The 12458-nt window shown below is 31.8% G+C and overlaps 1 protein-coding gene across 1 annotated transcript; it reads left to right on the forward strand.

Annotated features, from left to right (window-relative positions):
* Positions 1–8230: 8230 nt before the first annotated feature.
* LOC7456387 (polyol transporter 5) lies at positions 8231–11184 on the forward strand. The gene is made up of 3 exons (XM_002313773.4): positions 8231–8509; positions 8815–9161; positions 9940–11184. The coding sequence occupies exons 1-3, from the start codon at positions 8350–8352 to the stop codon at positions 11032–11034; spliced, it is 1602 nt and encodes a 533-aa protein (XP_002313809.1). The 5' UTR covers positions 8231–8349; the 3' UTR covers positions 11035–11184.
* Positions 11185–12458: the final 1274 nt, after the last annotated feature.

Genomic DNA, 12458 nt, shown 5'->3' on the forward strand with positions numbered 1-12458 from the left:
TAGATTAACGTGGGTGTCTGAGTCAGCTTGCACGTGCCTTAACTAATTCTATGAGACTTGAAGTTAACGACAATATAAGCTTCCAGAGGTTTGTAGAACTCGAACTAGTAACCTCCGGGGAGTAAACTCAGAACTTGACCAGTTGAGCTATACCCCTCATGATTTTATAATTCAAATATTATTTTCATAAGTGATTGTTTAATTTATCCATTATGGATAAAGGATTATTTTTTAATTTTATATATGGAGAAGGCTTTCTTTTTTTCAAGTGCCATACTTACCAGTTCTCACCGTCAAAACTAAATTCATCTCTTCACTATATTTATAATCAAGTTATCCACGTTGAATTAGACAATTCATAATAATTTTAATTCTCACTGACTTAGTTAATGTATAATCACCAGGATAACCTTAAACTTAGTTTGCAAATATTTATTTTTCAGACAACGATCATATCAGTTTAAGTTAAAAAAAAAAAAAAATCAGTTTCGCTACTAGAATTTATTAGAACCTACTAAGGCATCATGCGCTTAAGGTAAGATACAGATAGTTAGAAGACAAAATGCAGAATGCTTTTATTTCAGAGAGAGAGAGAGAGAGAGAGAGAGAGAGAGAGAGAGGTTATTTAAACTTGAAAAATCATTGTAAAAAAGAGCATGCATCCATCGAGTTCGAACATTGCACGACGACTGAAATACGAATAGAATGCAGAACAGATATTACTAGAACATGTAATTCCGAATTATAAAAAAATTATTATCCGTTCATGATTTCTTCTTGTAGGAGCAACAATGTTTAAATCAATCCATATAACATCGGATAGAGGATCTCTTTACAAGTTTAATATTCTGCAGTCTTTATAAAAACCAAAAATAAAAATAATTGTTTTATGACTATTGGATCATGGCATAAATGCTGCTTTTCCAAAATACCTTGAAATTGTGGAATCGCTAAATAACACACGGCGGTTAATTTGGAGAGAGAGCTGGACACTGACCCCATTTTGGAAACATCTTTAAGGTTTAATCCATGATAAGTGTGGCTGTTGTTGCTTTTTAAATAACTTTTCGTACTGAAATGTATCAAAATGATTTTTTTTATTTTAAAAAAAATTATTTTTGAGATCAGCACGTTAAAACGATTCAAAACATATAAAAAAAGTTTAATTTTTTACAAAAAAAAATAATTTTTTTTAGAAACGCCGTTTGCACCGCATTCTCAAACGGACATTAGGCTCTAAAGTTTTTTCCTTTCTATCCTCTCCGGGTGAAATGACTATCTTGTGACCATCTTTAATCCCACATGACACACGGCGGTTAATTTGGAGAGAAAGCTGGACACTAACCCAATCTTGTGACCATCTTTATGGTTCCATCCAAGATATTTAGGCTCAAAAGATTTTTCCTTTTTATCCTCTCCGGGTGAAATGACTAGAGCATCTTTACATCAATGATGTGATAAAAAAAGAAGCTCTAACTTCTTTCAAGATTAAAAAGAAAAGAAATGTAAGATAAAAAAGAAGAAAAGAAAAGGGAAAATGGTCCAAAAGTAAAGGGGAAATGGAAGATTTTAGGCGCAAATGGTCCGAAAGTAATGAGGAAATGGAAGATTTTAGGCACAAATTCAACTGCAAACACCTGTCTAGTGCAGGCATGAATGCAGGAACTTGTCGACATTAAATTTTCTGCCGAATTGGTTCTAAAGCATGTTTCTAGACCAAGTCGTTATAATATCACTATACAAGATCAAAATCGATGATGTGAACAGGGCAGAGACATGGACATCCACTTTTTCCCTTTTAACGGTTACAATCATGTAACCAAAATTATTTCATAAATCATAGTCCAGTTCGAACCAAGATGTTGACATGCATCTGTATTGTGCATGATTCCATTTTTTTCCCGAGCTGTTCATAATCAAAATACTGTTTTTTATGTTCCTAGTTGTGACGAGCAAAATAACAATGAGTAACTAAATTTGATAGTTGTCGTGTTCTGTCCAGATTTTGTGAAGCTGAATTTAACTTGTAACGATCTTTGATGTAACATATATTATGGTATGTCATGTTATAGTTTTTCCAAAAATAACATATATAATAAGCTAATTTAGTATCAAGAGATTGACGGGCTTGCTCATTTATAGGTGGCGGCGTTGAAAATCCTATATAAAGTATATTCAATGCACATATTTGGTTTCAAGTTAATAATAGAGTTTACTCACTTTTAAAATTAAAATTTAATCTTCAATATAATTTTTTAACATAAAATATTAACATAATTTATATAAATTATGAGTTGATAAAAAGTTGATCAAATTTTTTTTAATTAACATGTTTTGAAGAAATTCAAAATCCTCTAAAAACCTCTATTTTATATATATATAAAAAGTTTTGCTCGTTATTTATATAATAAAAATATGAAAAGTTAAAATTAAACTTAAAAAACACCCAAGTTTTTAGATGAAAGAAGACCTAAACAACATGGGTTCTCATGTTTCGGTTTGAGTTTGACTTTGTTGTAAAATAATTTGTTAGATTATAAAAGATTTTTTTTCCAACTTAATTTCAAGTTTGGGTTTGTACAATAAGAATTGTTTTTTCCAATCTATTGTCTTGTTTACCCCGTGAATGAATTGAGTATGTTTTTTTCTAGCCTATTGTCTTGTTCACCCTGTGAATTGAGTACGATAATTTTCTTCCGTTTTTTCTATAACCAACTCTTCATAACCTGGACTTTCAATAGTTTTTTCAGTTCTTTAAAACCAAAATTGACAAGTTTAAATATAGTTTTATGATGGATAATCAAAGTAGATAATGAAGAAAATTTATTTTGGTATTTATCAAATTAATCCTTATGAGTTTTTTGCATTGTTTTTCCCAAAATTTTCAAACTCTTCATCATATCAATATTTTAGATTTTCTTCTCTATTTTTAAGCTTCGGTTTTCCTCCTAATCTAAAGTTTAAGTCTAGTTTTGTTGATAGATACTTGAGTTTATTTTTATATGTTCATGAATTTTATTTAGAAAAATACATCTAAACAAGATGGTGGTATTGAAATCTTGAGAGATTACTGCAATAATTTTTTTACACCAAGTGTGAGAGACAATAAAGTCTCAAAGACAAAAGATTCATTCTTGATATTAATAATTTTCAGCTTTATAAACCTCTAAATGATTCAACAAGTGTTTTACACTAGTTTTGTTTTAATAATATATATTCTTAGTATATATTTTAGGATTATGTTTCAATCTCTTATGCAATTTAGGTTATGTATTTAATATGCATGCTATAATTTTTATATGTATTTTAGTTTTGATTGTATATTTTCCATGATACATAAATTTATATACTTGGAAACTAAACTTGTATAAATACTAGTCTTATTTTTTAATTAGTATGCACTTGTTATGACCATGTTCACTAGTCTAATTCTTAACAACTGCAATTAGCAATGTATACTAATTAAAAACGTCCCCGTCTTGGTATAAAAACGTTGACGATGTTGATGAAAACCTCTAAAAAATTATGGGTTTTTCGAGGCTTGTATGGATTGAAGAGTTCAGAAAGTCGAGATGGAGTAAATGGGGCACCTGTCCCTTTTATGGATTTTAAAGACCCTTCAATTCTCAAGTTAATAATGATAGTAGAGAAAAAGCGTAGAGGAGTTTATGTTTCAAGTATCATAGTCTTGAAATTAAGTTGATTCAGTACCTAGATCTTGGACTGAGTTTAAAAAAAATAAAAAAAATAAAAATTTAAATGACCCGGCAAGTAGACTCGATGATTTGGTTGATCCAACAAGATTTGATCAAAAACCCGATTGTAATCTATTGATTATTTTTTAAAAACTAAAATGATATCGTTTTGATTTATTAAAAAAATTGAAATTAACCCGCTAACTCAATCAAAATTTATAACCTGGATCGGGCTGAGCCAGATTTATTTAAAAATTCTTACATGTATTTGCAGGGTAAAACTTAGAGAGGAAGAAGATAATTTTTCTTATGAAGGAGAATATGACTTACCATAGAATAGAATTCAAGGCAGTTTATAAAATCCTGAACCCAAATGGACGAGTCCATATAAAAGTAAGACGATCAATGTATTTGTTGTTTATAGTTTTGGACTATTTGAAAATAAAAGCTCTAATTAAAGGACAATGAGTCGCGATAAAAATTGTCCTAGTTTTAGATTTTATAAGATAACATGACCCATCTATAGAGATACGTGGCTAAGAGCCGTGCTCTCTCTTTTTTTTTTCTTTTTTTTTTACACATACATATATACATATAGTATATTCAAATATAATAATTGGATTTAGGCATTTCAGTCTCGTTCGTTCGGGGTTTGATATGCATATAATCTTATTAAACCCCTGTTCAGGGATATTATATTATCTAGTTAACCTCCATGGATACCCTGGGTTCAATAAACTCTTGCTGTTTATATATATATATATATATGAAATTGTTTTTGTTTTAGTTTAAGTATCCCATTAGCAGAAGGAGATTTCAATCTGCACAGAATGCATGATATTTGATTAAGTACACATTCTTAATTCCAGCTTGGGTATATTGTATCGCAGTAGATTTGCTAAAATATATGCAATCTTCTGAAGGGATTAGTTATAGCTCAATATCTCTTGAAGAAAATAAACGGTCCATTTCATTTTTTTATCCTGAGAGAATATTTTTTTTTTACGAGGAGGAGATATGAGCCATGAACCTTGTTGAAAGAGAGATGGACGCGAGAGGATTAGCCACAAATTAAACCCGGTTTGCCTGTCAAATTCATCTTCATGTGGCATCCAATTAGTTGAGGAACTCCAATATATATAAATATGAAGCAAGAGCAGGACCAGCTTGAAGCAGATTGGGTTGCAGGTATGATTATAATACCAAATATATATACAGAGCCACTGATTAATTGTGATGGCCCAAAGCTGTGTGCATACACTACCTCTTCATATTAAAGTTTCACACCTTTTCTTGGGAATTCAATTAAAAAAAAAAAAAGGAAATGAAGAAGTCTATTAGCGTAAGAGATTAAATTAAATCCAAATAATACACAACTAATACAAGACGGGGACGCAATGTATGCTGAACATGTATGCCAAAATACCGCCGATGATCTTCATCAAACAAGCATTTTTTTTATTAAAAAAACGTAACAGGATCTGCCTGAAGAATACTATAAAATGTAACTCATAAATCATACAGATCCTTTTTTAATTGGGCTGTCCTTATCGTTAGTGTTTTTTTAATAATGCATTGCTTTGGAGTAAAACATGATTGATAAATATAAAACATGGTCGGTAGCGTCCAGAGCCAGCTTGTCAAATGGCGACAACATACCCTTTCTCTTGTCAAGACTACTGACACAGTAAGTCAATGGAATCAATTTTCTAGACTAAAAATAAACAATAATCCAGTTTAATCTTCGAAGAGCCAGCACGGTGCTGGTATGTTTTGAACGTTACACACTCTTGGTCAAATTTTATATTTAAACTTTGTTTGTTAGTGTTGTAATGATTGTTGTTAAATTGTTTTTTATTTAAAAATTTATTAAAATAATATTTTTTATTTTTTCAAAAATTTATTTTCGATAAAAAGACTTCAAAACACCATTAAAAAAATTAAACAAAAAAAATCACTTTTTAGCGAACACGCTCTTAATCTAGTCAAAAAGACATTGCGTTCATTCCAAGGAAGGTGGATTTCTATTTCAACGACATAGAGAAAAGATTCAAGAAATTTTAGGGCCGTATTTGATTCCTAAACTTAAGTACGGGAGATGAAAAATCATAAATACTTGTTCAAGACAGATTATTAAGGACGGGGGAAGAGTTTTGATGATTAAAGCCGTCTATTTTCAGAAAACATTATGATAGTTACTAATTACTTGAGGATATTATTCTTAATTAAGATCATTTGCACATAAAAATAAAATAAATTGAAGATTAATCATGTACGTAGAGGATGATGAAGAATAATCCGAATTTAAGCATTGCAATGCGTATTTCTAGAGGGTCCATTGAATTATGAATAGAAAAAACAAATACTTCATTGTTTTAAGTAAGGAATAGCAAACAATCATTGATGGGAAGAGCTGGGACGTGTGCAAATTGCAGGTAGGGGGTCCTTGTGTGTGGGGCCTATCTTGTATCTTGATAGATCAGCACGTCTTTGTTGACCTCTGGAAAAATCAAAGAGATTTCGAGAGCCCCTTGTCAACAAATTTGAGTAAAGATGTTGTGTGCCCACTCTTTTGATTTTATCGTCTCCTCTCATTGACTTGCTTGACTTCAAAAGAGAGAGAAGGAGAAAACACCGTTCATCTGGACACGGTTTATTATTAAAATAAATAGTAATTTTTAGTTAGGGTAAAATAATCTTTGTATTAAAACAATTTTAATATTCTAAAATTGATCGGAGAGAAGAGAGGTATTTTACATTTTAATTGTATAGTAAATTTACATCATTACTCTTAAGAGAAATAATTTTTTTTTGCTTTTATTGATGGTTACTTTTGTACATAGAAAAAATATATAGTAAAATAATATATCTATCCTAGAGATAAAGAAAAAAACTTATTTGCAAATGGAAGGCTTTTTTGTAATTTTATTTTTTGTTTCACGGTAAAAATATCTTGGCTTCTTTGATGTCAAATAGTCTAACGGTTAAAAGATTTTTGTTTAGTTTTGTTGTTGGTTTTTTTTTTCTTTTTGTAATTAATGAGTTGAGGTGAGGTCATTTAAATATTTTAATAAATAAAAAAGGAATTAAAAAAACACACCAACACGTGTTGCACATGCATCAACCGCTCCGTTGTCTTAGGACAATACATGCAGCCAATTCAGGTGGCCAAAATTTTCGTTTCAAGGTCGCTTCCAATGCGTCTCGGCGTGTTCTTCATGAAAAAGTGGCCACGTGCATGGATAAGTTTGTTAGTTTGTTGTCGATGACCATTCCTTTTTTCTTCTTCTTTCTTTACTCTCTTTTCCTCGGTCTTTGCATCTATCCTGCAATCTTTCAAATTAGTCATTAAACTTCCCTTTCTTTTTTATTTTATCCATGTTCTTTTGGTTATTATTTGTTTTATTTTAAATAATTTATGTATTTGAATTTCATCCTCATTCAAGTTCTTGCTTTGTCAAATTTGGTTCTCATTCTTTTAATTGTTATTTATAGAATCTGAGATAATTTTTTTATTTGATTTTTTTCCGAATTCACCGTTCATTATTATTTTTTATCAGATTTCATCCTTATTCTCTTGATTATTGTTTTTTTTCCTGCAAACTTTTGTATGTTGAGTTTTTATACTCGATTTCATCTCCAACTTTTACTTTTTTTTTTGGATTTTATCTTCTTGATCAAGCTCTCGTGTCTAGTATTTCACGGGTTGCAAATATTTGAGATAATTTTAGTTGTTTTATTTATTTTTTTAAAATAATATTATTTAATTTTTTTTTATTGACATAAATTAATCTATCTAATTAATGACTAGGATCTAACGTGAGTCAAGTTAAATAAATATGTAATTTGTATGGTGGACATGAAAAAAAGAGAAAAGAAGTAAGAAACATGTACAGCCATAAGATATTATCTACTTTTTTCTTTTAATAGAAAATCCAGTTCACATGTTTCTGTCATATCATGGAGGAGTTATTTCTTTACTCATTATTTGGCTGTCACTTAGCAACAATTTAGATCGAGGTCGATGTTCTTGGAACGCATCCTGTGGTAAAAGAGACTCGAGAGTGTGGTTGCTTTAACCATGCTATCATCCGGTTAATATTTTCATATTCTTCACAGCTCCAGTTTTCAACTTCTTTCTAGAGAGAGAGATTGATATCACCAAAGCACAATTTTTTATAATAAATATTCAGAAGTTAATTACATGATGCATATTTTACATATATAATAACTAAAAATTCACATACTTTTGAAATTGGAATTTTTTTTATTATCAATATTCTTTCCTTGAATATCTCATCAAATATTAAATTTTAGGTGTCACTCACTCCATTACTCCATCGTTGAAAATTCATAATATATATATATATATATATATATATATATATATATATATATATATAATTCACTATACTAACCCCCTCAAGTTCAACGATGATTAACGTTGTTTACCTTGAAACCAGCCAGACCGGTCACCAGGTTACAAAAATGATGATGTCAACCAATTTTGGACTCTATTTAACCAATAACTCCAGCTTTGCTGCATCCCCAACTTCCAAGTTTTCATGGTGCATAGGGCTATAACACTAGCACTGCTTAGCTTAAACCATCTCTCTGTCTCTCCGTCGCTTTAAGTTGTTTAGGCATAGATATCATGGCTACAGGTCAAAACACAGAAGGGGATGCCAATCCCAGCCAACCCGCATTAGATAGAACACTTGCAGATTTTGATCCTGTGAAGAAACCAAAACGAAACAAATTTGCTTTTGCTTGTGCAATCTTAGCTTCCATGACTTCAGTCTTGCTTGGTTATGGTGAGTACTTTATTTTCTCTTAAGCCGTTCCTTTTTCCAATATTATTCATTTGGTATCATACAAATGCTTTCACTGCTTTTCTTCTACTTAATTATCCCTTTCATCACTTGGATATGTATTGCTGCAAGAAAAAGATTTCAAGAAATTAAACTAGCCGTGCTAACCCTCAATGAAGAATGAAACTTGAGAAAATAAATGCCGTTATTTTTTTTTATTGCAATTGTTTTTTGTCTTTGTGTGAATCATGCCTTGATTTTTGTATCATTATCCTAACAGCTTGTTTCCCATCATATTTTGTCAATAGATATCGGAGTAATGAGTGGAGCCAACATCTACATCCAAGATGACCTTAAAATCAGTGACTTGCAAGTAGCATTGCTTGTGGGAACTCTTAACTTATACTCTCTTGTTGGCTCAGCCGCTGCTGGCCGGACCTCTGATCGGATTGGTCGTCGATACACAATTGTGATGGCCGGAGCCATTTTCTTTCTTGGATCTATACTCATGGGATTTGCCACAAATTATGCCTTCCTCATGGTTGGTCGCTTTGTCGCCGGTGTCGGTGTCGGTTATGCCCTCATGATTGCCCCTGTTTACACTGCTGAAGTCTCTCCAGCCTCTTCCCGTGGATTTCTCACCTCATTCCCGGAAGTAAGTATACATATATTTAACTATTTAGTACGTGGCTAGTTTGGGATTAAGAGGTTTATTTTAATTGTAGTTTTAGGTTTGAGTCATGTGGTTGTTAACATGGTGGCTACTAAAGGCTTATATAGTTGTTAACTTCAGGGTCCGTAGGATTAGTCGAAGTGCGCACACGCAAGCTAGCTCAGACACCGAACTTAATAAAAAAAAATATACATATATTTAAATTCATTTTCTTTAATTTTCCAAAAAAAATTGTTGCTTTAAGACTTGTGTTTTAAAATTTCTTTTAAACAAGAGAGATTAAAAAATTGCAAATAAAATGGTATTCTTACTAATTTAATTTCAAATCTTTTAAGAGAGTTTTATAGTATTTTTCACGGGCATTAAGAAAAAGCATTAAATATTGTCGACTCATATATTTTTTTTATTGTATTTTAAAAATAAATGTAGTTAAATAAAAAAAGTGTAACTTTAATTTTTATAAAGGGATAAAATAATAAAATTTTATACTCAATTCTTGAACTTTTTGATAAAAGACATTCAAAAAGAGAAGGACTCTCTTTATGAGATATAGAATGAGTGTTTGGGTGTTTAATATGTAATTATGTACTGAAAATGGTTTCCAAGAGTAAACAATAGCCTTGAAAAGTTTAGTTTGAAATACTCTTAAAATTCTAATAAATGCACAAGAATCCCACTTTTAGCAATTTGAATGTTGAAAAAAACTAAAATCTGGGGATTTGATATCAACATCACCTTTGTGATTCTGTATCTTGTGCAGGTATTCATAAATGCTGGGATCTTACTAGGATATGTATCCAATTATGCCTTCTCTAAGCTCCCAACTAACTTGGGTTGGCGATTCATGCTTGGAATTGGAGCAATTCCTTCAGTTTTCTTAGCTTTGGTTGTTTTAGGCATGCCCGAGTCTCCACGTTGGCTAGTCATGCAAGGTCGCCTTGGTGAAGCTAGGAAAGTTCTTGACAAAACTTCTGATTCTAAAGAAGAATCTCAACAAAGATTATCAGACATAAAAGAAGCTGCCGGGATCCCTCAAGATTGCAACGATGATATTGTCCATGTGCAAAAACAGAGTCATGGTGAAGGTGTTTGGAAAGAATTACTCATTTATCCCACACCTGCTGTTCGTCACATTTTGATTTGTGGGATCGGTATTCATTTCTTCCAACAAGCTTCAGGAATAGACGCGGTCGTTTTGTACAGTCCGAGGATCTTCGAAAAGGCTGGAATCACGTCATCCAATGATAAATTACTAGCAACTGTAGCCGTTGGATTCACCAAGACCGTTTTCATCCTCGTGGCCACATTCTTACTTGATAGGATCGGACGACGCCCATTGCTTTTAAGTAGTGTTGGGGGTATGGTATTATCCCTAGCAACCCTTGGATTCGGGCTGACAATGATTGATCATTCAGATGAGAAACTGCCATGGGCTGTTGCATTATCAATTGCCATGGTATTAGCTTATGTTTCATTCTTCTCCATAGGAATGGGACCGATAACTTGGGTATATAGCTCGGAGATTTTCCCCTTAAAACTACGTGCTCAGGGTACAAGTATGGGAGTGGCGGTTAATAGAGTGACAAGCGGGGTGATATCTACAACTTTTATTTTGCTGTACAAGGCTATAACTATCGGTGGATCCTTTTTCCTTTTCGCTGGAGTTGCAGCCGTGGGTTGGCTGTTCTTTTATGCATGTTTGCCTGAGACACGAGGTAGAACTTTAGAGGATATGGAAGTGCTCTTTGGTAGTTTTTTCAAGTGGAGGTCTGCTTTAAAGGATGAGCAGAGGAAGGAAGTCAGTAGTGGTGAAAATGGCGGTCAGATTCAGATGGGAACTAAAGCTCAAGAATAGTATTAGTGTGATAATTGTATCTTCTGCTGCTTCTTTTTTTCATAAATGCTTCAGATGGTGTGCAAATGAGAAGCTTGTTTACTATCACCCAAAAGAAAAACAAAAAAAAGCAGAATTTAATGAATCAAAAAGATAATATTGTCGATGGTCTTCGTTTTTGTCCTTTTTTTTAATATTAAATATGTTTAGCAGATAGCTAATTAGCATTAAAAAAATTGGTGAGGAGACACGACCCATAAATAAATTTTGGCCTAAACAAAGGACCAGTCTTGAAACTGGTGTGCATCTACTCGACAAGTGAATTATTGGAGGTGAGTTTTTCTAACGTTTGGCCTGAAGTGTTACGCCATCAAATATCCCACGGGACAACAATAATGTGTTTGAAAAACTGAATTCACATCCCACGGGACAACAGTAATGATGGACATGCATCATTGGTCGGTGAGTCATGTGTGTGTATATATATATATATATATATATATATATATGGTACACGATGTTCATCTACTAGGAGTAGGAGGGTGCTAGTTCTTCATTGCTGTTGGATTGCTGTTGGGTTGCAGAGGTAATTATCAATTTAATTTTTAATTAATTAAATATTAAAATAAAAATTAAATCAACTGAGTTAACTTATTACGATTTAAACAATGAATTGTGATAACATGGAATCGGTGAGTCATGTATATAGGTACACGATGTTCATCTACTAGGAGTAGGAGGGTGCTACTTCTTCATTGCTGTTGGGTTGCAGAGGTAAATTATCAATTTAATTTTTAATTAATTAAATATTAAAATAAAAATTAAATCAACTGAGTTAACTTATTACGATTTAAACAATGAATTGTGATAACATGGAATCGGTGAGTCATGTATATAGGTACACGATGTTCATCTACTAGGAGTAGGAGGGTGCTACTTCTTCATTGCTGTTGGGTTGCAGAGGTAAATTATCAATTTAATTTTTAATTAATTAAATATTAAAATAAAAATTAAATCAACTGAGTTAACTTATTACGATTTAAACAATGAATTGTGATAACATGGAATCGGTGAGTCATGTATATAGGTACACGATGTTCATCTACTAGGAGTAGGAGGGTGCTACTTCTTCATTGCTGTTGGGTTGCAGAGGTAAATTATCAATTTAATTTTTAATTAATTAAATATTAAAATAAAAATTAAATCAACTGAGTTAACTTATTACGATTTAAACAATGAATTGTGATAACATGGAATCGGTGAGTCATGTATATAGGTACACGATGTTCATCTACTAGGAGTGGGAGTGTGCTACTTCTTCATTGCTGTTGGGCTGTAGAGGTAAATATCAATTTAATTTTTTAATTAATTAAATATTAAAAAAAATAAAAAAAGTTAACTAAAAAAAATTAAATTAACTTATTAAATCTATGATACGAGTAATA

Source organism: Populus trichocarpa, chromosome 9 (assembly GCF_000002775.5).
Source record: "Populus trichocarpa isolate Nisqually-1 chromosome 9, P.trichocarpa_v4.1, whole genome shotgun sequence".
NCBI classification, from domain to species: domain Eukaryota; kingdom Viridiplantae; phylum Streptophyta; class Magnoliopsida; order Malpighiales; family Salicaceae; genus Populus; species Populus trichocarpa.

What these genes read in the sequence shown, in the direction of transcription:
- LOC7456387 (XM_002313773.4), top strand. Translation starts at nt 8,350, where the DNA reads ATGGCTACAGGTCAAAACACAGAAGGGGATGCCAATCCCAGCCAACCC. An exon ending in TTCAGTCTTGCTTGGTTATG is followed by an intron (nt 8,510 to 8,814) that starts GTGAGTACTTTA and finishes TTTTGTCAATAG; the next exon opens with ATATCGGAGTAATGAGTGGA. An exon ending in TTCTCACCTCATTCCCGGAA is followed by an intron (nt 9,162 to 9,939) that starts GTAAGTATACAT and finishes TATCTTGTGCAG; the next exon opens with GTATTCATAAATGCTGGGAT.